At 33.4% G+C, this 26,977-nt stretch overlaps 1 protein-coding gene across 1 annotated transcript in view; it reads right to left on the reverse strand.

Moving 5' to 3' along the window:
* LOC106718355 (lachesin) overlaps window positions 1-26,374 on the reverse strand; it is a 34,922-nt gene extending 8,548 nt beyond the window's left edge. Inside the window, exons 1-4 of the mRNA XM_014512428.2 lie at window positions 26,229-26,374; window positions 11,355-11,620; window positions 6,038-6,165; window positions 5,533-5,718 (exon numbers count right to left, since the gene is read on the reverse strand). Of these exons, the coding sequence (XP_014367914.2) occupies window positions 5,533-5,718; window positions 6,038-6,165; window positions 11,355-11,466 (426 nt within the window). The 5' untranslated portion in view covers window positions 11,467-11,620; window positions 26,229-26,374. The remainder of the gene's footprint in view (window positions 1-5,532; window positions 5,719-6,037; window positions 6,166-11,354; window positions 11,621-26,228) is intronic.
* Window positions 26,375-26,977: the final 603 nt, after the last annotated feature.

Genomic DNA, 26,977 nt, shown 5'->3' on the forward strand with positions numbered 1-26,977 from the left:
ACCATTAATAGGCTTTGTATGAAAAGCGGACGGGTTTTGGTATCTATTCTCCGAAAAATTACATCTCTAATGTAATTCGTAAAAAGAAATAAAGATTGTAAAATATACCTGCCGGAATGTTAGGAAGCAAATTATTATGATAAAAATAAATATAATCACACAGATTGTCAGACATTATGATAGTCGGGTTAGAAAACTAATAGAAAAGATATCACAAACGAGTTATAGTCGTTTGCTCGTTTTTTCTTAATTTTTTTCCTAAAACAAAAGAAAAAATTTCTAGGTCTAAGAAAGGATTAAAGATGTTAATATATAACGTGACCGTCTATAAAAGGCGATAAGTGTTAAAAGCTCACACTTGAGTACGGTAAAGTGTCAAGAGAATCCGTGCAAACACAAAGCACTCCTCTCCCCACACTGTCTAATGTTGGAAGGAAAGACTGATTGATACTATCGGAAGAATGTCGTGACAATGTCGAACTCGCGACGATGAAAGAATTGATTGAATGGCTAAAAATAATAACGTTATATACTTTTATATTTATTTATATAGACATGGGTGTAAGTTGGGTCAGTATTTATAGCACAAAACCATGAACTGAATAAAATGTAACATTTCATCTCTATAGTTAAATTATAATATGACGTAGCAATTCACTTAAAATAAACTAAATGACTCATGAATCGGGTATCGGTCTGGGTACAAATTCGGGCTGTAAACATTTCGCAAACGGACTTTAATCCCGGTCATAAAAGTAATCCGGTCATAAACTTACGCGACGATGGACAACATAAGGGCAGGGATTTACTCTAACAAAGATTTCGAAGTAATTAAGATAAAACGGCAGGAGTTTTATATGTAACCGGAGAGAGTGGCTCTACTCGTTTTTCACCGCTCGTTGCGAGTTAATCCTCGAGTATGCAATAAAGCGACTAAAGTATTTGTGTTCCCGGCGAAATTACCCATATTGAAAATACCCTTCAGCGCTAACAACCGACTAAAGGCTTATATTTAAACATGTCCGTATATTACATAGACGTACTTTCGCATATCTCATTTTCACGTTAACTAAGTTGCTAACATACAAAATACCGGAGCTTTCTAGGTTAAGTAAACATGTTTTTATATATCTATTTAGCTCAAGTTGTGAATATTTACTTACTCGTATTTACATATATGACGACTTATATATTTATCACACATAAAATACATATTATCAATTTAATAGGCTTAGTGACAAGAACCTATTTTCTGGAATGAGACTTACCATCGATTTTCTCATTGCAACTAAAAGGTAACCGTTGTATTTCATATACACATAGAAGATTAAATTTTGCCATGCCCTGTTAAAATATTCACACTGGGCCGATTGATCGGTAGGCCGATCGGCCGAATGGGAAACAAGGATTAAATTAAAATCAACTAAATTTACTTCCTATACTGCTTTTTAGTTAAAGAGAATTCAAACAGAGCTTTGCAACTTTTACTTTATGCTCTCAGTAAAGTACGCAAACAATAACTTGCTTTCATGTGAAATATTTCTTATTAAAAAGCTTTAACTTAAAAACAAACTCAACATCGAACTTTCGAGCTGTTTCTCGTATCGATTTTCAATTATTTTAACGCTGTAACTGTTTAACTTGGTTGTGCAAAATATTTGAGTTTCGACGAATTATACATTTTGTTATAAAACTCTGCGAGTATTAATATACTGGTAATAGTTGCGCTTCCATGAATTAAAATTATTTAATTACATTCCTTCTAAAATGTCATCTTTCGCTAGAAATTACTAAGTTGTTACTCTTTTTTATTCTATTTTTTTAATATAAAGGCGCAAACAAGCAGAGGTTGATATTATTGCAGGAAAGCTTTTAAACTAGTTAATACAAAAATCAACGATAATCACAACCATTATTAAATTCTTTTACCTACGTACTGCTGAAAATAAAAAATTTAGACCGCCAATGTTTTATTTGTCTGTGATTTATTTTACCTTTGTTGAAAATTCATTTTTATACGAAACAAAGAAAGGGTGAAGGAAATTAACATTTATCACTTCTTTTGTCAACATGGCAGCTTGTCAATAACGTAAAACAATATGTCAATATTCGATGACTCTTGGACAAAAATTTCAATTTTGTAGGATTTTAGAATTAAATTTTATTCAACAAATAACATAAACCTAAATTAAAAAGAATTGATTTTTTTTATCTCCATCATTAAATAATGAGTTAATTCAAAACGACGTTAAGTTACATTACTTTTTTCAGTTACTAATTACTCTTGTCGTATTAATACAGTAGAGCGTCGGTGGCTCAGGGGTTAAGCACTTGACTTGCAATCTGCAGGTCTTGGGTTCGAATCCCGCCATGTACCAATGTGTTTTTCGATTTTCGATTTACATATGTACATTTATCCGACGTTCTTACGGTGAAGGAAAACATCGTGATGCAACCTGCACATATCTGAGAAGAAATTCAATGATATGTGTGAAGTCAACCAACCCGCACTTGGCCAGCGTGGTTGACTATGGCCTAGTCACCCCTAAATTGGGGTAGGCTCCGAGCCCCTCGGTGGGGACGTATAGTGAGCTGATGATGATATTAATACATACAAAAAAAAATGGTAAGCTTTCGTATGTCATAAACAGATAGACTACCTCGTAGTTTTGGAACTAAAGCTGGGCAAAAAGAATACGTATCTTTTCCTCCCACTTTACATACATGAGAAAAAATTCAGTACGGTTGATAATTACAAGTCTTTAAATATTACCATTAAGATTTTTACATGTCGTTATTATTTTTTTTTTACTTTGTTTGCAAGTTGGAACAACTTGGTGTTATAATTTTTGCCATGCCTCACGTCTTATTAAAAAAAATAACAGACATTTTTGCATCAGAAAGTCGTCTATTGTTCTTTTGTGTAAAGTTTAAATGTTACAAGAATAAAATTAAACATTATTAAAATCGTAAAAGTAAAGCGTAGTGTATAATGAGGTTGTTACACGGACTGAGAGCACATTCATAGCAACGGGTAAACCGAAAAGTGTTACGATATTTAGTAAAACAGAACAAAAGGTATTCGCAACGTGCAGGGAGACCGCAAAGACGGGGTAAATGACGTCACATGAACCGTTTTGGAAAGTTGTTTCATGAAGATGTCGCGTCTACATTCCGGCGGCCCCTTGCCAAGCTGCATACCACTCTGACATTACACCGGCCCACACGTCGCATTGTTGCCGAGGTGTTACGTGCCGTTGTAAATAACTTAATAAGTGTCAATGACTCTTTCTAGACGCTAACACTTTTTAGCACATTATTATTGCAAGCTCACTAAAGTTTTCTTTTACGTATACAGTGATATCTCTATTTTTTCAAATGGTTTAATTAAACTTTCCCAGTTTTTTTTTTTGTTTTTAAATAGATAAACGAAATATGATCTCAATTACAACGTAAAGTAAAGAATCCAATCTTTGTTTACTTTTTAATTGGTTTCATAAAATTACATGCTATACTTGAGTTTTTAACAATTTAATAGAAAGATCAAAGTAGCTCAAACTGTTATAAACAAAAATTATGAAAAAACTCGCAATAGTTTTTACAGCGTAATTAAATCATATCCGACGACCAGGCGAAGTTTTTAAGTTCACCAGAGGGTGTCTAACTCGAAGCCTGTTTGCTTAAGAGCGGATACAATAAAACTTTGGAGTTTTAAAAAGTTCCAAGTTCCTGCGCTAGATGCTTCGGCTCATTCGTAAAGACTTCTCAACAAACTTTTCATTTGCATTCGTGTGTAACTTTTGTTTCTGGAATTTTAACCACAAGAGGGAAAAAAATATGTTTTTCTTTCGTTATTTAATTTAAAAATTGTTTGAAGTATAATGTTTTAATGAGCGGTTGAAAATTTTGTGTATGGGAATGGTCAAGCGGGTCGTTTTAAATAAAATCATGATTTAATCGAATGAAATTGTACATACGTTATATATGTAATGTATCGAAGACTGATAACTTTAGGGAGAATCTTATCATATTGATGACAGCTAATAACTACATCTACTATTGAGATTAAAAATATCAAATATAGCAAGTATTCCAGCAGGCCTATCTATACTAATATTACAAAGGGGATGGAATGTGGATCTGATTATTTGTTTGTTTGCATTGAATTGCTTCCGAAACTAGTGAACCTTTGCAAAATTCTATCACTGTTGCTAAGCTACCCTATCAACGGGTGACAAAAGCTATATCACTAGATTTTCAAGACACTTCAAAGTCACTGGCAATTGCTAGATGAGGAAGAAGAATATATGTGTTGGGAAATTTAAAATCATACTTTGATCGTTTGTTATAAGGTTATTTTTATTATACAATAAATCTATGTGTTATTTTCGTTTTTATTTGTAGTAACTAAACATACATACATACGTAGCTATAGCCCTATGTATGAGCATATAAAGATAACAAGACATAATTGCAAGTTTATTCTGAATGTGAGGTCGTGTTCGCCGCCTCTAATTATAATTACATCCGCAGTAACATCTGATGCTGAATGCGATGACGTAATAACACTCCTCTCTTTCCCTTCACAACAAAGCTATAGTAATAAAAACTCAGCATTTCTTTGTGTAATATTTGATAAGAAAGTTTCGAAGAGAAATTTAATAACTGAAGAATTTTCTTTAAGTTTGTTTTAAGAGATTTATTTAATAAAAAATCACTTTAGTTGCTTATAATAAGCTAAAGAGTAATCTTAAATTACAGACCTAGAAAGATTTGAATGTATTCAATAAAAACCGAGTAGACAAGTAAATATAATCTAATCTAGATTCACTGTTAAAAGATTTACCTATTAGAGGAAGAATTTTTAAAGTTCAGCAGAACAATCTAACATTTCTCTACGTGATTTTTTTTTATCTAAATATCTTGTCATTTTAAAATAAACACAATAGAATTGAATGATTAATCTTTATCAATCCCGGAGCCAAACATCGATTGCATTTGATTGCATAAATTTTATTATTACCCTCCGCGCTCGACCGTTTGGAAACTAATTGTAATTGAAGTTCATTATTGATAATAAGCAATTGATGTTCAAATTAAATGGAACTACCGCTCGTAACTAACCTACCTTTAATAATGCATTCAATTCAATAAATCATCAGAAATTATAGTATCTTATTAACGTTGGTTTATCGATTTAATCAATTTAATTAGTAAGTCTAATACTGGTCAAAAATCTAATACTATAATCAACTAAAATAACGAATTTGTAAGTAGAAATTAGTATACGCTATAACAATGCGAATATAACATTAAAACCTTAAGGGTCAATTTATACTTTAAAGAATCTCCTGAATGGTTATCCTGTATCCAGGTTGGCTCACTACATTTGGAGAAAAACGTGCCTAGTAGTCTAATTTAAAATCAAAATTTTATTTTATTTTGTACGTCGTGTACAATTGAGAACTTACAAAAAACTTGAATTGTGGTCTATACCTTCTTTTGTTTAAAATATCATTAATATTAACTGACCTGACTCATCATCGGATCTGTGTTGATCTGACACATGTACGTGCCGGAATCCTTGGGCTCGACGTTGCTTATGTACAGCTTCCATGTGTTGTGACCGTTGTGAGTGACAGACAAGCGCGGGTTCAATGTCACCATATGTGTGTGGATTGCGAGAATCGTTTTCGTATCAGATTTTATCCAGGCCACCTATAAAAAACTAAAGTTAGATGCATTCTTAAATATAAAATATATGATTAGCTACGCATTTTTAGGTAACGAAATTTCTGCGGATGTTGATATTTATGAGGACTTGCTATTTATATGAACTGCAGGAATTACTTTCTTTTAAGAACAAATAATTGGTAACATTTTTTATTACTTGACTAACCTAAACATAAGTTTTGTATTTCAAACGCTTCATCGGTTATTCAATTCGAAAAAAAAATGACATATTTCAACAATATATTCATGAAGTATAGTGTGTATATATATTGTAGTGTGTATAATAAATATGTGTAAAGTATACCTTATAACTGCTTAGATGGTTGACGGTACACGTAAAGTGAACATCTCTGCCCTGGGCAACTGTTAAATTCTCGAGCGGTGAAAGAAACTCTGGCTCTTGTTCACTGTAACCAGACCCCTGCAGTTGTCCTGTAATCCAATTATTGAATTGAACTAACTGCAATTATCTTAAATAAATCTCAATAAGTAGCCTATGTGTTCTTCCAGACTATGTTCTATATCTCTAATTTCATCAAGATCTGTTGAGACGTTACGGCTATACTTTCTAACAAACATCCATCCATCCATCCATCCATCTAACCAAAAAATACCACGAAAAAAAATACTTTAATAATAAATTTAGAAAGTAAGTTTTCAACACTGGTGAAAACCGAATCGGTCGGTACATTGTGCAATTTTTCCCATGAAAAAAAAAAGAGTTTCAATTGAATGAATCTGCTATATTTTCAACGTAACGGAATACAAATAAAAGAAATAGAGGCCAAATTGGCCTTTCAAATTGGTTGAAATTGGGTCAGGCTTACACAAACAAACAAGCGTGTTGAAATCGCCTACGATGCTGCAAGAGTTTACAATATTTTCGATTTCCATTTATCAATAAAACTTTTTAATAGATTTATTTTCTAAATCACCATCTCTTTGGCTTTATCCCACTCACGTGGTGTCGGCGCAAAAGGTTTTATAAACCTTAAAGATTTGGCTAAGTATTTATTTAATATCACGTCCATTTAATACAAATGTTTCTAATAGGTAGGTAGAATTGTTTTTTTATCCACGTACTAGACAACACTGGTGAACTGGGATGGATATAAAGTGATAAGTCATAATTCTATTTTAATATATAAAATAATACGGTTTTGATGTATTTAAAAAAGAATAAAAAGGAACGTCAGCGAATTATACAGATACAGTTTACAGTAAGCTTAATTTGATTGTGACGTGTCCCAAATCATCATTTGTTTTGTCCCTCGCAATGAACAGGCGTCAATTAGTATCCGACATTTGAATGCGGCCAAGCGTTTACGCATAGCCGTGATTCGGTTTTCGGCATTCGGTATCCTGTGATTAGGAATCTGAATCGAGAAAGGTTGGCATTTAAAAAGGGTCACATTAAATGTGCCATACTGTGACATCAAAGCGATTAATGGCTTCGCGCAGGATTGTGGAACGCCGCGATATTTTTATTCAATTCAGCTAAATACGATGTTTGACTTGGACATTTATTTCGCATTTTTTTTACGCTTATTATTCAATAGTATTGTAGTAAAAAATAATTGTATTCAAATTAGAAGATAGCAATATAACCACACTTTAACTTCATCAACATTTGAACAAAAAATATTGTACGTAAATATTTAATTAAAATCAGTACCGTGCTTCTTTACCCATTCTTTGATAATTATTACAGCAATTTGATTGATTATGATGTAGCAAATACTATTACGGTTATAAGTGCACGCATACAATAGACAATGATAATAATCAGAGGCCAATGCACTTTACCAGTTTATAAATTCAATTAACGATATCGTTTACCTAATCGATCAATAACTTACTAAGACCGTATTAATTAATCCTTCAACTGCAGTCAATTTCGATTGCAATTGAAGTGAACAAATTAAAACTAACATACATTACATTTAAATAATGAAAATTACATGTTGCCATTTCCCTGTGGATTAATCTTACTACTGTAGTATTATAAATCGGAATGTTTAGATGGATAGATGAATGGATGGGTGTTTGTTATTAGGTATCTCCAAATCGACTTAACGGATCTCCGTGAAATTTTGTGTAGATGTAGTACATTATCTGAAAGAACAAATAGGCTACTTTTTTCATTCCTAATCGCGGGTGACAGCTAATAATGCTATGCAGCTAATCATAATATGTAAGTAAATCAAAATTAAGTAGTTTGATGAAGTACAATAAATAAATAAATTTCATGAATTCTTGTTGCACGGATACAGATGTGTTTGTCGTTCACGAAGATAATTAGAATTCACACGTGACACGTGACAAGGGTAAGACTAATATGTCCCAACCTATTACGTCTTTTTTATGGAAAGTTCAAAGTTGTAAGGGTATCTTTTTTATATTTTAAGATGTCACGAATGAATTCGCCCAAATAGCGAAGCGACCGTGACTTATAGACATCAGCAGTTGCAAATGCGTTGACTACCTTCCACAGGAAGAGAACATTTCCTCTTCCTAGGCGTTCACTTTTCCATCAAATTCACTTTCCCTTCTCATCGTTATCTTATAAGAAAAAGGTGGAAAGTGATCGTGGACTAAAACTACATTTAGACATATAAGTGTTAAAATAAATCTGTGCAAATGATTACTGACAGTTTACACAGCACACAATTACTTATACAAAGAAGCATATCATCCCACGTTTAGAAGAAAGTGAAAACCGAATGAACCATGCGTCATGTTATGCCAATCTTATCTTACTATTATTATAAATGCAAATGTTTAGATGGATGAATGTTTGTTTGAAGGTATCTCCGGAACGGCTCAACAGATGTAGAACACAGTCTGGAAGAACACATAGTATAGTTATAAAGGTTTTTTTTTTCAATTACGCGCGGACGGAGTCGCGGGTGAAAGCTAGTCTTTTATAAATTGGGGAACAAAGATGGAGATAATAAAAATCGTTGTGAAATAGCTTTACATTTCTGTCAAGATGTAGAGTATAAAAGCTTCTACAAATTGAAATGATACAAAAGACTTTAAAGTTATAACAACAAATTGCCATTTATGAAATAGCACTGCAATGTATGACCTCAATTTCAGTCTAGAGATTTCATTAGGGCTAACATAATTTCCCAAAGCACTGCCGCCATTTCCCGAACAATAATGGAACAAAACATCTAAGCGTTTGTTGGGAAGGCAGCGCCTTTGTCTGGGCGACTGCATGCGTCAACCCGACTGTGTCAAATGAAAGTTAATAATGCTTCGATAGTGGCACTGCTCTTCATTGTTTATTCTAATGTATTTATTTATTTTATTTACTTACTATTAAAGTTTAAGTATTAAACCATGTATTAAAATATATTGAATAAGTTTACCAAATTTTCAACTGTGAAAATTATAGTCTACGCGAATAGAATTTAGTTGTTAAATTATGACCGAGTAATAATTGGTTATAATAGAGTATCCTTTAATAAATAAGTTGTGACTATGAGTTAAAGTGATTAAGTTCAATAGCATATGTGTATATTTTAATTTAATAATAATTTATACAGACCACATAAATTATTGGAGCGATCAAAATCAATTCAACCAATATTAATTGCATACTGTGATGAATAATCCTGGTTCATTTGCATTGATGTAATAAAAATATTATAAGCATAATTAAATATATAATCCACGTGCATTCCGTATTTTGTTTTGGGATTGTATCCGATTACGAATTCCAATTATTCAGTATTTCACGCCCATCGACTCCAATAATTACATTCTGATAGAATGCATTAAATCCACCGCTCACACGTCCACTAATTTCCATACAATTAATTCCATGATTAGTAGCATTATACTGAAGCAAATTTTACGATCTATTTCAATTAACATTTCGGCAGCATTATTTACGTTTTATTTACAAACATAAAACCATTTTCATTAAGCGACAATAATGAAATTGTGGAATTCGAGGTGGGCAAGCGTTGAGATGAGTGAGCCCAAAACAATTAAAAGAAAACGCTATATAAAGTGTTTTCAATTAAACTTGGAATCCGCTAAGCTAACGCTCCATGTGGTTGTTTAACAGCAAGCAACTTGGTTACGTGAGAGAATTGGGTAGAAATACGTTGTTTGTAAAACTGAGTACAGAGCATTCTTACAGCTTATAAAAAATGAAGACTAATCTTTCCAATATGTTGAAAACAAATTTGAAAAATAATAGGTTTAGAATCGGGTAAATAGAATCCAAAATGCTTCAGTCATGTTATCGTTAACTCGTAAAGTAATAATTGATAACTAAAATGACGATTTAGAAAACAGGACCAACTCCATGAGCATGTCTATAAATAAACATATTACTGATGCTTATAATTTATCAAGTGAGTGAGAAATTAGTTACTTCAAAGACCTTATAACGAGATACCGAAGTTGATATTAAGCTTTTCATCTCTGTTACCATTTATGATAGGACACATTAAACTGACCCGACGAGCTACGCTCTTTGAGGCGCCTCTCATTACAGCCACGTCGATGAAATTTAACGTAACCAGTAATCGATCATAAAATTACTTCGTCATCGGTACACTCTTTAATAATTAAATTGGTCCCTAAAATTATATACTATAGAAAAAAAATGTCTATCTTATAGCAGAACTGATCTACATAATAAAAAATATATGCAATAAAACAATACAGCATTGAAAATCTGAAGTCGTGTATACTAAAATAAAAAGATAAAATTTACGATATTTTAATTCACGTCAGCTATAAGGAAATTCATGAAAAAAAGTTTCAGAGTCGTTTTCTTCGGAGCATTTTAAGCAAGTGAGTGACGTCAAACTCAGTCACGTAAACCGCATTCACTTCAATCAAATCAACGTACCTAAGTCGCGCTTCACTTACTTTCAGCTTTAATACATTTTACTTTCATATACTCAGCGAAAGTAGCTTTTGAAGCATTACAACATTTTAGTACAACGATATTCGGAATATTTCTTTACCTTTTACAGGTAACTAGTCACGTATCCTATTCTTTTGTGTCTTACAGTATACAAAAGTAAGGATTTATTGACTTAAGTGCAGTAATTCTTTAAGTGTGTAGAGTTGTAATATTGCGTGCGTTACCGAGAATTTCAAGTGTCGACATGTAAAAACACTATTGTTATTTCTGTTTTTTTTTCAAAGAGAACAAGGATGGCATTATTTTATAGTACAAGTTATCAAACGAGCAAGCGGCCAAAATTCGTCGGAATAGAAAAGTGGCCAAAGACTGACAAAGACATCCGCATTTGCAGATGCGTTGCCCTTAACTTTAATATACAGAAGAGTATATTTCCCCATCATATGCGCCCACCTCTCCTTGTCATCACTTCCTTACAAGAAAAGTGTGGAAAGGAGAAGACGATCAATACTAGGCCTCAGGTACGCACACTCATCAAACTTAACGCAGGATGCATCAATTTTTTTTTTAATTTCGTGCCGGCAACTTATTTCATCGGTCGAACCGGTCCATTTGTGCAACGGATGTTGTTGCTGGCTCTAACACTGTTAAACGATTTCAAGATTTTAGGACAACCGTATCAAATATAAAAGAATGTTCCTAAGCCAGTTAAAGTTATATTACTTACCAGCTACTATTGTGAGCAGGGCAAAGGTTGACACTAGTGGAAGTCCCCCGGTCTCCAATGAAACTGCTCTCGTTCTTCGTGATGAATCCGTCATCTTGGATTTTACATACATTGATATCTTAGTAATGACTTATGTTCCGTACATCGTACTCGAATAAATATTTAGGTTCTGTATAATTTCATCTTTTCAATTCAGTAGTGATTAAGAGAATTTTCTTCAGAACTTCTTCGTCGTCATTATTTTCAAGAAAGCTTCAAAGATGCATCTGTAACAAAAGATAGAAAGAATTATTATTTTTTATCTTTCAAGTAGAAATAGATGAATGAAAGAACTATTCGCCTTTTTTGTGTGCTATAGAAGCTAAATTACGACGTTTTTCTTTAAAAAATTATTTTACTAAATAGCTCTTGCCTACGACTTCGTCAGCGCAGAATATAAGCGTGCATCAGCTACCTTCACGTCAAAGTCACGTTCAGTCGTTCTGGAGATTACGCGGATCAAACATATCCCTGCGGACAGGCATACAGACAACAGACAAAAAATGGTTTTTCGTTGTCGCAACGCAAATACATATCGTGTATGAAATATATTTTTTTTTCGATATTACATACAAACGCTCCAATTTTATTAGTATATATGTATTTACACGAATAGAACACCGTACATTGTTATAGATAACGATATTTATTTTAATTTTCTACCAGTTTCCCTATTATCCCAGTAGTGGTATGAGATAAATGTAGAGTGATATCTAAGATCCTTTTTAATGTCATCATTAAAAGTCTAATATTTTATACGATTTCCTAACGCCACTTCTTCGTAGTAGAACGACATAAACTGTGTTTATTATTTGCTACATCGTTTATTTATGAATTACTAGAAATTATAAACACTTAAAAGGACAATTCTCATGAAAGTTAGGTTATGTTCAGGATTAATATAATAATATGCTGCTTCATACAATCTTAATGTGAAATATTGTTATTAAAACAGTATTTTTATACCAGTAAGACTTAAGGACCTTAACTGAAGGAGCGTGCTCTTTGAAGTCACACAACGCTTTTTCTCACTTTCGGCGATAAACACTTATTAGAAAGCAGAAGTTGACAGGTTAAAACAGAACGTCGCACAACGGCTGAAAATCAACGATGATGAAACAATGACTGGATGAAGGAAAATTGATAGCACTCCATGTCAATAAGAGAGCCAATAAACAGTCCATATCTATTGAGTAACAGGAGGGGAGAAAAGTTTTGAAGTGTAAGCCGCTTATAGGCAACAGAGGGGGCGATGACCCCGTAAACACGTTAGAATGTATCGAGATGCGGCAGGAGGAAGACTGGTTGTAATGCCTTAACTTTGTATACAGAAATAGATCAATACATTTATTATTATGATATTTATTTAAATAGCAAAATCGATAGCATCATCTACAGTAGGGGATGAATAAAGGAAAGAACAATTTATTCAATAGTAAAAAAGCTCTGCTTTGGATTCCTAGAAAGAGTAAATGAAGCTGCAGGGAAGTGCAAAAGATATGCGTTTAGAAACACAAATAACGTTTCCATGCCACGTCCACACGTACAAACACATGGTAAGTTTTTATTACATCAGTTTCCGCGGCGAGCGTGAGCAAACTCAGATAAAACAGGAACGATTGCCGCCACCCGCGTATATTGTTTCAAGTGTTGTGTTCCATTCGAATAACTCACTGCTTTTATTCTTCTTTAATCTAATACTTTAGATTTTATAAATCTCCCATAACCGAGTTTGATCGTGTCATGTCATTGTTAGTTCTTAAATAAACACTAAAGTTTTATTCCACATGTGTGTGCGAATTAGATTAACCTTAGAATGTAAGATAGGTACGAACGTTTTATTATAAACCTAAAGACGCTTTGAAAACTTGTTATAAAGATTTAATTTTGCATTAACAGTGGTAGATCCTAGTAGGATGGGATAGGGAAGTGGATTTGGCGGAAGAGGGGACGCATAGGAAGGGCAAATATCCTCTGTCTGTGCGTCCCCTTCTCCGTTGATTAAAAGTAGGCAACACATATGAATTTGTGGATGTCTATGGGATGTCTTCTCGCTATTTCGTTAAATTTAGATGGCCGTTTGCTCGTTTGCCATCTTTTGATATAAAAAAAAACATAAGTTTAAGTTAACTTAGAACTCGCGATGATTTTCTTTTTTTGAAATTTTTAGTTCATGTGGAAATAAAGAGAAAAAATCAAGACAGAGTTGTAATTGTTTAATAAACCATATCCGGGTTAAAGGTCGGTTCGATGCGGCGCGTCTTTAGCGATCGGGCGCGACAATAAACAATACAAACAGCCGGGCCTGCGTTTGACACCAGCCCGTTCCGAGTGGATTAGAGTGCTCCGCCGGGAGTTCGGCAGCATTTAGACAACGTAATAGCCTTCCGCCGTGACCTGCTTTAGCTGAGACAAATTGAGATTTACTGCATTGCCTCTAAGGGATTTCAAATTGGTCTTATAAAACTAAATGGTTTTACTCTTATGTGACGGTTCACGGAAATATATCACCCAAAGTAATTGAAAGCTATATATAGCTAAGTATTTATACCATGGATATCTATATGTTTTACCATGGATATTATGGGAATGTATAAAATCCTACAAAAAGGCTCTAAAGCCTCGTTTGGTTGGTGCGCGACTTGATTCATCGCGTTGCATGTCGCAAATATACAAAAGCGAATATAACGGTTTTAATTTCAATTAACACTAAAGAATAACAACATACTTATATAAATACCATACCCATTTCAAATAATAAAATCTTTTATTTGTTCTATGTCTTCTAAAGCACTTTGTATAGTACAATGTCGCGACTACGAAGTCGGCACAAACGCTTATCTAGCACGTGGCACGCCGCCGATACGAGTTACATTCGCTCCTAACTCCGACTGCTATTGTTGCCTTCACATTGTCTATGCTTACATCCCAATTCCGATTAACGCTAAACTAGAATCAAGTATCCATTGTTCGAGTAATAACTATTCGATGAACATAGTTATAACTATTTGCCTTATATTAAGATTATTTCCTCCATTATATTAGGTCCTTACATATGAAATTGGCGTTTTGTATGGGAGGAAAAAAAGTCGAATATTTTTTAATATAATATATTTAATTAATCAAAGTATGAACCATTATTTTCTATGCACTTTTGCCATCTCATAGGTAGTTCATTGATCCCTTTACTAAAAAAACCAGTCGGACGGGAATCAATAAAATCTTTGAAGACGATTTGGACTGCCCCATCGGAGTTGAATTTTTTCCCTTGCAAGAAGTTATCCAAATTTCGAAAAAAATGGTAATCTGTTGGAGCAAGGTCCGGGGAGTACGGAGGATGTCTTAGACTTTCCAATTGAAGCTCTTCTAATTTAGTAGCCGTCTGTTACGCAGTGTGTGGTCTAGCGTTGTCGTGAAGCAGCAGTGGCGTGGAGCGATTGACCAGCCTAGGTTGTTTAGCCGATAGCTTTTCCATCATGGTTTGCAATTGCTGACAATAGACATCAGCCATAATAGTCTGGCCAGATTTAAGAAAACTGTAATGAACAATACCGGCACTAGTCAACCAAACGCTTACAAGTAACTTTTTTGGGGTTAATTTTCGCTTGGGGCAGGATTTGGCTGGCAGGCCAGGATCCAACCATTGCGCTGAGCGCTTCCGATTATCGTAAAGAACCCATTTTTCATCACAGGTAATGATTCGGTTTAAAATACCTTCATTATTGTGCCGGTTTAGTAATGTAACGCAACAGTCGACGCGCGTTTGCCGGTTTGCTTCAGTCAATTCGTGAGGTACCCACCTTTCAAGCTTTTTAATCTTCCCAATTTGCTTCAAGTGAATTAAAACAGTTTTATCACTAACATCGCAGCCTGCAGCTAACTCGGACGTGGTTTGCGATGGATCCGCTTCCAAAATAGCCTTCAACTCTTCATTATCAACTTGAGTCTCAGGCCGTCCACGGGGCTTGTTTTGCAGATCGAAATTTCCAGAACGAAAACGTTGAACCAAAAACGAACTGTGTTTTCTTTTGCAACACGACCGCCATACACATCATTCACCCTTCGAGTCGTTTCCGCAGCACTAGTGCCACCGTGGAACTCGTACTCGTAAATAATGCGATATTTTTAGTTTTCCATTTTGTAAAATGAGTGACGCAAACAGAAAAAACAGAAGAAAAAAAACAAACGAATGACGGTCATCGAACCACAGATACATGAGTCTATAGCTGTACAAATTTGAATTTGGAATTCCTTACCAAAGAGGAGAAATTCGTGATTAAATTGGCCAGTACGAAAAACGCCAATTTCATATGTAAGGACCTAATATAAAGCAAACATTCTCCTTCAATATCTCTCAGTTATTTGTTTATACAACTTGGTATTAGATAGCTGTAATTTTAATAAAACTAGGGAATCTCTATATTTTTTGTGTCAATATTTATACTACCGAAATACATACACCTTACATAATTTTAATTGGTTCTAACCTATTTTGGATTCATTTGAGTGCGGATAATCTTTATCTTTAACATAAATCACATAGGCAAATACCCCGCCCTTAGAGGCAATGTTGGTCATCGGTAAAAACTTATGAATACGTTTTTTGTTCAGTATCTGAATATAATGATACCGTCAGGGAAAGAGGTCAGTGGCATGATGAAGTTTTTTGTTCCGGCAACACATGACAGCTGTGAAATATTGATAATTGATGACGGTTTAAGCGATAACACGCAGTACAGATCTGCTGAACGTTAAATGTCGAAATAATCTGAATGAAATGAGGTCAGAAGCATCACGCGCGGTGATTTCGTGCTTATTTCGCTGCGCCATTACGGTATGCGAACAAGCTGATTCAGATCTAAGTTATTAACAAATTTTGATTGGTTTCTAACGATACATGAAACTGTAAAATATCCATTCATATGTTTTGATTAGAGTCGTAGTAATTGCTACGCCGTAGGACCTCTACGAAAATGATAGATGTACGCTAGATATTGCTTGTGGTCTGTGGTCTGTTCTGCGTTTATCCACAATTTTTACTGTTTTCTACTTTTCTATTACGCAACATTGGTATAATTACGTAGTGACCGTTTGTCACGAACATTTGCAGGTAGCAGTTTACTGGTATCACCAGCGAGCATATTTTTTCATCTCAAACAGTATTAAGATGTTTACAGTTTTCTAAAACTCCTTCATTAAAATTATCCGCACGGACTATTCTACCTTCGTAGTCGACAGTTTCTTAATTCGCAATTCCAACGTTAAATTGTCCGGTTAATTACTGCTATTGTGGTGGACGACGGCTGCCCATTATTCACAATCGCGCTCTAAAAATTTCGTTGAAAAATTCCCCGAGAACCGGTTGCTAAATCACAATAAGTAATTAGCTTATCTGTTGGCGTCACGCGCAAGGCGCCCTCTGGCGGCCCTAAGAAGGGGGTAGATTGTGGATGAGTTCGCTTCTTACATTAAGCTATGTTAATCTTGACTCTGTTTAATAAACGAAGTCTTTCAGCTCGGATTAAATAAATGAGAGGTAGCAAATTTTGAGGTCAGCTTTCAGTTAAGTGAACATTTGCTTGTCTCTATTTTGTTTGTTTCAGGTTAAATAGTTTGAGTAAACACTATTTATGAAATCTCACAAAATACAAATAAGTTTTATTTAAGTCAGAAACCGAAATAAAATACACCCAATAACTATGTGTAATTTTAACCATAAATTTATTAAATTGCTTTTAATTAATTTATGGTTAAAATCAATAGAATATTTTTAAAAGTTTATAACGCAATGGCGTTTATAAGGATATTTCTAATTAAACAGTTTTAATATTTTATTTCAAGCCGTCGCCGTGAATTCGCCAAAGCAGAAAGAAAAGAGAAAAAAAGTATATTTCGCTGAAAGTAACATAAATACATTACGTTCTCTATATTATGAATTTTTCGATACATTTGTATTGATATGTATAGATAGATACTGAAACAGTATAAAAACATGACTCTTAAATAATATATAAACCTCAATTTTATATTAATAACACCTGCTTCATATCAATCCTCGGAATAGTTAAATACATCTCAGACTATGACTTGCTTAAAAGAAAATCTCGATTAATAACATTCATTGTGGTGAAAACTTTGCTCGTTAACTGACGATTTTACTCTAAATTTTCATTTGATAAACCGGCACCTCCTTTTGGGAACTTTTAAAGATGCCGTTGTTTGCCGAGGGCAAGAAACGTGAAATCCGGCAAGATATTTAAAGACATGGACAGCTGAAGATATCTTTTTAGGTTTTAAAGGCCTTTTTTATTATTTACTTGACCAATGAACAAGTAAGATACATTAAAGGCGTACGAGTTTGAAAGGCAGACAAAAAAGAAGAAAAATAACAGAAATTCACAACTATTTAATGTTTTTGAAACTAATAAATTATCGGTGTTCATGCCCTGAGGCTTAAAAAAACTAATCGACTTCACCATAATAATGTTTGGAAACAATGTGTCCGAGTACAATATGTTTTCATAAGGATTCGTCTAGACAACCACAATAGACCTTTTCAAGTCTTGTAAACAAAGGGCCCGGCCAATTGTGAACCTATCTCTCAATGACAAGAAAACTGTTTGTGTTTAATTGAACTCATTGTTACCTATACTTCTGCTCAATTTGTATTTAAGAATAAGGAAATAAACAATACTAAACAAACATACAAATGTAAATAGCAATAGTGAGTCATTATATTTCTAGAAATATAAATTCTAACCTTTTTTACTTTCATAACTTTGAATCAAACAGCTTTGATTTTAACTCCAAGACAAACTTAATGAATACAATCACAACTTACAAATGTCCATTAGATTAAAATTATACCATCGCCGTACGTTATTAAAAGAAGCAAGTGAAATCATAGGTAAGGTCTTGATTTTAAAAGAAAATATGTGTATCGCCTTATCACATTCGTTCATCGTTTAAAGCAGATATGTGCCACAGTATTGTTTAAAAAGCTTTACATTTTTTACCTTTATTTTAACTAAAAGTTGATGATGATAAAATTGTTTTAGAGAATGCGGCAATATTTCAAACTATAAAAGCGCTACGTTCTGTACATAGACGGTTCAACGTTTCATGTGTACTGAACGAATGCTATACGGTATGTTATCTGCGAAATATTTTCGCTTTGAATGTGTTGTCGATCCACCGCCACGTTCCGGTGTTAGCTGACAGAATAGTCTGCCAGTTATTGTCTTGTATGAAGCCATGTATTGAGGATTCATTTTGTATAGAGACGGCAGCGGGACTCCGTTACAGCTATGGATATACCGGACAATGCTTTTGTAAATCAAAGAATTGAAACTTCTATCATTTACGTCCTCACTGCAGTTCCTCTGGTGTTGCAGATGTTCGTGGGTGTCGTTGATCAACTCGGTGTTCCCGCTGCTCGTTTGCCTCCTTTACTTATAAAAAAATTTCAGATGTCACATATGTTCAATAGGTCAATATTAAATAATTTTTTTTTTCTGTTTTCCAAAAATTACAGAATAAGAACACTATTTGACTATATTTTATAAACACATCAACAAATTCCGATGGAACAGATTGTCTTGTAATTAATTAATCTTCAATCTTTGATTAAAGGAAAATATCATTGAACTCGGGAACGTTTTCAAGTCTTTCAGTATTTGTTCCAACTTTGCTTTTGTTAAAAACATAGGTGAAATCTAAATTAAATCAATGAGTAATCGTCATCTTCATTTTCATTGTACAGATTTATATAATATAAAATGTTTTGATTAAAAATCGTTGCTTTATCTATCCAAATTTGCGTATTTTGTGTTTTCATAGTGGATAACTCACTTCAATAAGGAAATTCTTCTCATTTATTTTCGAAGGCGCTTCAAAGAGTAAGTAGATTCTGTTTCAGATCAATGGTAATAAAGCGTTCCATTTATTGCGTCTTTGATTTGTTGATGAATATTTAAGTGTGTGTAAACAAGCTATGCAAAATTGGCTTCTTTTATGGTATTTTATTTTGTAAATATTTTAATTTAATCATCGATTTAGACTCAATGTGTCGTATAAAAGACAGTGTAATGAAATAAATATTCAATTTAATCTAGGAGTGTCGATTTTGTGTCTAAAGAGACAAACGACCTTGATTCTTGAGGGAGGTTATAAAATGGAAAAGTACGTGCTTAAAATATCTTACAAATTGTATTGAGGATTCGGTTTACTTGAAAGCTGAAGTGACGTTGTCTCATGTGAGCCCAAAAGCTCGCTTATTGCAGACTGGAGATGGGGCAGATGGGAGGGGTATTGGAAAATCTTTATGTATTATTTACGCCGCGAGGAATTTTGCCACGCTAATAGCCATCGCTATGTGTACTTATTAAAGATTTTATTAGAAAATACCGACCGTACTTTTACGCATAAGGAAATTTCTATTATTACGCCTGAAATTTATATGTACTATGCAAGAGATGAATCTTGCTGTTAAGTAATATTAAATAAGCTACTAACATAATTTAAATATTTAATTCTGTTTAAATTATCTGTATTTTTCTTAGCAGACTTGTATACTCATTTCTACTGCTTTTCTACAAATTTTCTAATGAGGTTTTTTCAATAGTAGAACTATTCGATAGTTTACAAATGAAATCGCACAACAAATTATAATCTAGTGGTAGTTTCTCTAAGTACTTTTTCGAAAATGTTTTCTCAAGCGTGTATATAGAAATTTGAAAAGGCAATATGCGTAATTGAGGTCGGCAATGCTGCGGCGAGGCGCCCAGATGCAGCGCCCGTATCGCATCGCGCACTCCGGAACCGTTTTCATACCAACGTATCACTATTTCCGCTGCGGCACGGACCACGTTACATAGATTGTGAAAGTGCATAATGATAAGATGTTTTTAGCGGTTTGTTATCGTTTTTACTTGATTTTTTTTAACTACAATGTAAAAAAAATGTTTGACTTAATGATGTTTGACATAAGAGAGACCGTCGGTAGCGCAGTTGTTAAGCGCTCGACCGGACCGGACCGAAGTCTACTATACGTCCAGATTCGATCCCCGTCATGTACTAAGTTAGTTTTCAATTTTCCTATTTCATATGAACGTTTATCCGACAATTTTACGGTATAGAAAAAACATTGTGATACTACCTGCACATAAACGGCAAAGAAATTCAACAACTATTCATGGCCTAGTCACCCTAACTTGACTGTGAACTCCTCGGTGGGCGCTGACGAAAACATAAGTATTTTCATCGTATTAAATATGATCTAAAGATTAGGCTTATAAAAATAATGTTCCGGCGAAGCTATAAATAACGTTAATTTTACGATAACACTTCTTAAAGAGAGAACCTCCAGAGCTTATGGATTTCCATTTTTCTAAATAACAAGCACATCTTTTTTAGTATCAAAAGTGGTAATTAAATTACATCACATATAACAAATGATTGTATGTTGTTAATGAAATCAGGGACATCCTTTAAAAAATTATTCAAATATAAATGCAAATCAGACAAATAAACATATGGTTATTGAATGTTTGAAATAAAAACGAATATCAAGTGAGGTATTATCATAAAATCTATTCCATTGGCCTCAGATTAAAGCCTGTTCGCGGCAATTATTGGATTTCCAATACTATTAGACGGAATATATGATGCCATCGAAAGTCATTAAGAATTGATTTATACGCTTTTATTATTTAATGTTAACTTAACTGTGACATAAGTATTGTTTTATTATAATTTAGTTTTTATTTTCTTCATAGATAAGTGTGCGATAATTGTATCAGTCAAAGAAATTAATTGGCTTCCGACTTATGATGGAAGATCGAATAGCAAAATTTTACCATGAACATCGTATCTTAGCACTTATGTAAATATGTTATGACAAATTTTCGACTTAATTGCATAATGAACGTCTTACGACAGTTCATCGAAATGGGTATTAAATAAACGTCCTCGACTGTACATATATTTTCGCAAAAAATATTTATTTCATCTTGTCTTTTATGTCTATAGAAGTTAGTATTTAATAGTGTCTATTCATTCGCATAAAACAAAGAGCCAGACATAGCAATCTGGGGATACTCCTATCGAATAAGATTTTAATGAACCTTAAAATTTTACTATATTACTTCATAAAACAAGATTTAAAATAAATGAAGCATGAAAAATAAGATTAAATTCTTGATTTAAGTTTAAGGCTTTAATGTCATTATTAAATCTTTTATTAAGTATCGGCATAGGATAGGTAATCTTCTTTGTAAGGCGAAGCATCTTTAGATAAACAAGCTGTGCAAAAAACTATTGTATTCAATGTCATTCTTCAGATAAATAACAAGCTCCTTTAGACTGTTTATCAATTAAATGTAGTTTAACTGCAACATTTTGTATGTGTTACAACGAAATATTACTGCTGTACAAATCAGATATACGATCCAAAGATGTTTTAATAAGTCAGTTATAGAGCGGACATCTGAAACTTTTCTACAAATAATTAATTCTTAATCGTCAATCATTTCAAAGTCATTAACAAACATTATTTAAATATATTGTAACGTTCTGTTACTAATATTATTTTAAATTACTTATTTCTTATAATATGGTTCTCATGTAATGATAAAATTGCATTGATTTCTTAAAAATTAAAGCAATTTTCTAAAAAATAAAAGACAACGAGTGTCGACACTTTACAGTACTAGTATTGCTGTGTGAATAAACTATCACATCGTATGATAGCATGGTGGATGTCATGCGTGGCGCTGAAGTCACCTATAAATAATGTTTCTGGCATCTTCCTCAGTTACACAACTGTTATGCTGCCAACAAGCAACCTAGTGTGTCAATATACGAAAACTATCCTCGCCTGTCTACACAACTCAAGTGAAAACACGATCTTTTTCAAAACACTTTTATTAGCTACTTCTATAAACCTAATTATCAGTATTTTTAATGTTATGTTCCCTAGCAGTAGAGGTACAATCTTTTTTTTTTTTTGCAAGACTGGTTGGAAAATATTTTTTTTCGCGAGTACACTATACAAATCCCATTGACATCGTCCTATTATGAAAAAAGTAGTGAAAGCTTCCTTATCGAAGTGATACACCTTTAAGTGCTTTTTGGCTATAAAAATAAACAAATCAAATCACTTCACCTTATTTTAAATGTATTGGAAGTTTCTTGAATGTTTTTTCAATCGTAAATTTAATTTAATAATATTTAGGTGTATCATACTCGTATGTATGTAAATGATTGTAATAAGCGCAATATGAAGTAAGCTTACTACATTTAAAGATTTAGAAAAACAAAATAATATCTTCAGAATATTTATGTCTATATCTAACTTATATTATAAATGCAAACGTTTAGATGGATGGATGGATGGATGTTTGTTTGAAGTATCTCCGGTACGCGTAACGGATCTTGATGAAATTTAGCAGAGATGTAGAACACAATCTGGAAGAACACATAGGCTACTTATTAAGTTTTTATTAATGCCGCGCGGGCAGAGTCTCGGGCGACAGCTAGTGTATTTATAATTCTTACAGAGATTTTCCACAGTTGACAAACATCAATACAAAAAGGCATCGGCTATTGTATTATATACTATAACATATATAATAATACCTAAAGAATTTATAACACTGATCATCGATAAATGTTTTCATCGTTAAGGGTTCTCTACTTTAACTCTTGGTATTTATTTTTGTATTCGCAATTTTTCAACAATATTTAAATTTTTACGTAAAATTGGCTCGACATTTGAAGAGGTTTTCCATTAAGATAATAATGTGTTTCATTCATTCGTTCTTTGAGCACTCATGAGAATTCAAATACTTTGTAAACAAATCCTGGCGGAAATCGGTGATTCCTGTTGGACCGATAGATCGATCGATTGGTAAGCCATCGGTCCAATGGCAAACACCCACGCAAATTTGCTTACATCCACTACACGTATTTTAATGCAACATAAAATTACTAACAAGCAAAACTTCTACGCCCCTCCGTTCCACAGTATAAGTTTTATTCATTAATTGTTCTCTTTTTTTCATGCTTTTTTAATTTTACATGAAAAGTTTTGTATACTTGGCACCAATTCCCGGTAGCGTTTGCGGTGGATAATTTCCGTTGTTGGGGAGTTTCATTATCTTTTTAATAGTATTGTAGCATAGAATATAACAGATCGCTACTGACTTGAAAATGTTATTATGGAAACAGTTATATATTCCTATTCAAGGAGATTTTACATAGTTTTGGTGAAATAGCATTAAGAAAAAAGAATAATTTCAAATTTACAAAAAGAACACATTCTTAATGCCACTGTATTTTTAGTTGTCTTTTCTATTCATGTTTCTCAATATACAGTTCTACAAAAAGTTAATTTATTTTAAATATGTGTATCCTATACAATGTATCCAGTTCGTTTTAACATTTTGGAATATTTTAACAGAGATAACAAAGGCCCAGATACTTTATCAAAAGTTAAAAGCTCAATTTTCGATTTTAACATTGGATTATTATCCGTTGAATGTAAGAAATGGCTTTCATTATATTTAACGTTCCTATATAAAGGCTTTATAACCCCAATATTCCCTGTAGGACTTTACCAAAATATCTTGGATCATACATTTCTACTCTCATCTAATTATTCGGTTTGCTGTCATCTATTTTTCTTCTCGTATTCCTATCTTCTCCATTCCAAATCTTCACATTTCATTTTCTTAAACTTCGTACTTGGAGTTGACCCATTAATTTTGTAAATTAATATTTGAACATAAATCTATGAATTCATGTGTGGTGTGACAAGAAAAGATAAAGTTAAGAATGTCTGAATGTATCAGAGGAAGTTCGAAAGTAGCGCCAGTTTTCAAGAAATCGAGGAGCAGAAGGTTAGCGTGGTTTGGACATTATGCGGAGGGATAATGATCATATAAACAAAAAAAGTAATGAGATTGAATGTGGATGGCTATAAAGGTAGAGGAAGACCAAAGAAAGTATGGATGGATTGTGTGAAAGAGGATATGCGTAAGAAGGGGTTGGATTCAAATATGACAGCTGGTAGAGATGTATAGAGGAGTAGTACATACTGTGCCTAGCCTCCATAGGGATAAGGTTGATGATGATGATGATGATGAAGTCTATCAACGAGTTACCATATAAATTACTAGTGCATTCAATAGATGTAAGGAAAAATGCTGTTCAAATTCAACAATAAGATATATTAATTCAAACTAACAGTAATGCATTAAATTGTCACATCAGCAAAGTTCGTATCTGAAACTTAGCTTCGCTTAACACTTCGATGCAACTAGAACTAGCTGTTTGTTAAGTGTAAACTTGTGCAAACTTGCGTCGATCATTGCGTTTGTACCGAGCGGATAAACATTTTGTGATAAAAGCATTAATATTGTGAGTTACTAAACTATTACTATGTGTAAAACACAACATATATCATATTTAGATCAGCAAAGTCTTTTTTATAAGTAATGCTCGTTGAATACATTGTTAATGCACACAGGGGCGTATCCACGGTTGTGATTAAAAAAAGCTTGCTATCATTTAAAAAATCAAACCACCTATATCATAGAACTGTACATAATACAAAACATATGACTCAGTTAGGATGGTAAGGAGTGTAAAATGGATTGACGAAATGAAGGAAGACAACTAGCGTTGTTACACAAAAACTCTAATTTTCTTTCTTAATTTAGTTAGCTTAAGTGTTTATTTAAGCAGTACCGTAGTGTATATTTTATATAAGTCAGGAATATAAGGAACTACTTAAGCAACCATTAGACGGCTCTGAGTAAGACGGATAGACTATTTTGTCTTTTGTTTACAAATCAATTGGTACTAAATTAAGTGCGATTAGATTTTAATGCCATAAATTAAAAATTCTCCATTCCATTCGGTATTTATACCGACTAATAACAATGCATTTTGTTTTACAGTGTGTCATAACGAAGGAAATTCTAATAATGACAGTAAGTGTATTTTATAATCATCCATTTGGTTTTTATGATGTCACAGCAACGCACTCACTAATTAAATTTAGCCAAGAACAAATAAAAAAAATGTTATAAAACTTTTAAGTTTTGTACTAATAATTATAACCATCAAAAGATATAATCTGTCCTCTTTAATCTATAAAAAAACAACGACTAAAACCACAGAACATATTATAAAATTACCAATCCGTGGCGATTTATACTAAACAGAATATGCTTAAATTAGTAAACAAACACGTTGAAATTAAAAGTAGAGTCTATATTCAATACAATAAAAATAAGAGGAAATAATTTAAAAATCAGATTGTATTGTTTTATATTTCGAGCATTGAATTTTATGCCTTTATTGAATTCACCGAAAATTGATAGCGCGTGAAAGTGTCCGGTTATTTTTCCTTTACAAAAAAAAAAGTCTCCTGTTTTGGCATTCGGCGGTTTTTATTTTTCATCGACAGTTCATTCGTCTCGAGTGAAACATTGACAGATCCATTGTAGGCACGAACAATGACTACCACAAAAATAAGATTGTTTTTTTTTTTTCATTTTTCAACACTTATCTTACACTCAAACCGTGAAACATCTTAAGAAAATAGCACTACATTTTCCTGTCTGAAAATGTAATATCTATTGAACTATATGCTTTTAAGGGAGTGTATTTTATCGTACCTTAAAATATTAAAAAAAAACACTAGGGTCACCGTATAAATGAGACTAAAAAACAAAATGTAGTAAAAACAAAGTTATCGAGATAACTTTTAATCACCTAATTACAAATCCGGGTTGCCGCTGCCGCGTGACGATAGTTGCATTCACTTACCTCGAAATCGTCCGCCGTTGGGCCGTCCACCACCCTTTGTATATGCAGCGTGGGCGGGAGGGGGTTAGACGACGGTTCCTTAATAACTTTTAAAAAGAGCGCCCGAACGTTGCGAGCGCAGCGTTAGCCGCGGTACCCGGCGATTCATTAAACCCGAGCGTGGAGGCTGCGTGCCGCCCGCGCCCCGCTCCCCCGTCCCGCGGGCTCCCTGCCGCGCATGCCTCCCGCCCTCCAATAGCACTCCTGTTGCATGTAACCACCGCGCCACGTCCAAACGTATCCCATGAATACTTTAACCATCGTGAAATTAGATGATAATCGTCATTCCGCAATCTTTTATACAAGATAAACTTTCAAGTTATTTACTTACAAGTGACTTACCTGGTAATCAAGTTACAACTATGATACTTTCTACACAATTATTTGCACAAAAGTTTCTTAGTTGTGTAACATTAGCGTGAACACAGTCCTTCTATTCTTTCGCAACGTCGTTTCTATCATAATATTTCGGACAAATTCACCAAATAATAATGACCAAGGAGTTCTCGTGTTAAAAACCGTAAAAATTGGACTAATTTTTTATGTATATTATCACGCTTAAAATATCTTGACGGCAATTACAAAAGGGTAATTGACCATATTTTGTAAGTTGTATTATTTCTACAACTATCTTAGTCACCTCGAAACTAATTACGAGTAAAATATACAAGTCAACTTATTATCTTGAAAATACATATGAACTATAGACA

Source organism: Papilio machaon, chromosome 9 (assembly GCF_912999745.1).
Source record: "Papilio machaon chromosome 9, ilPapMach1.1, whole genome shotgun sequence".
In the NCBI taxonomy this organism is placed as follows: Eukaryota; Metazoa; Arthropoda; class Insecta; order Lepidoptera; family Papilionidae; genus Papilio; species Papilio machaon.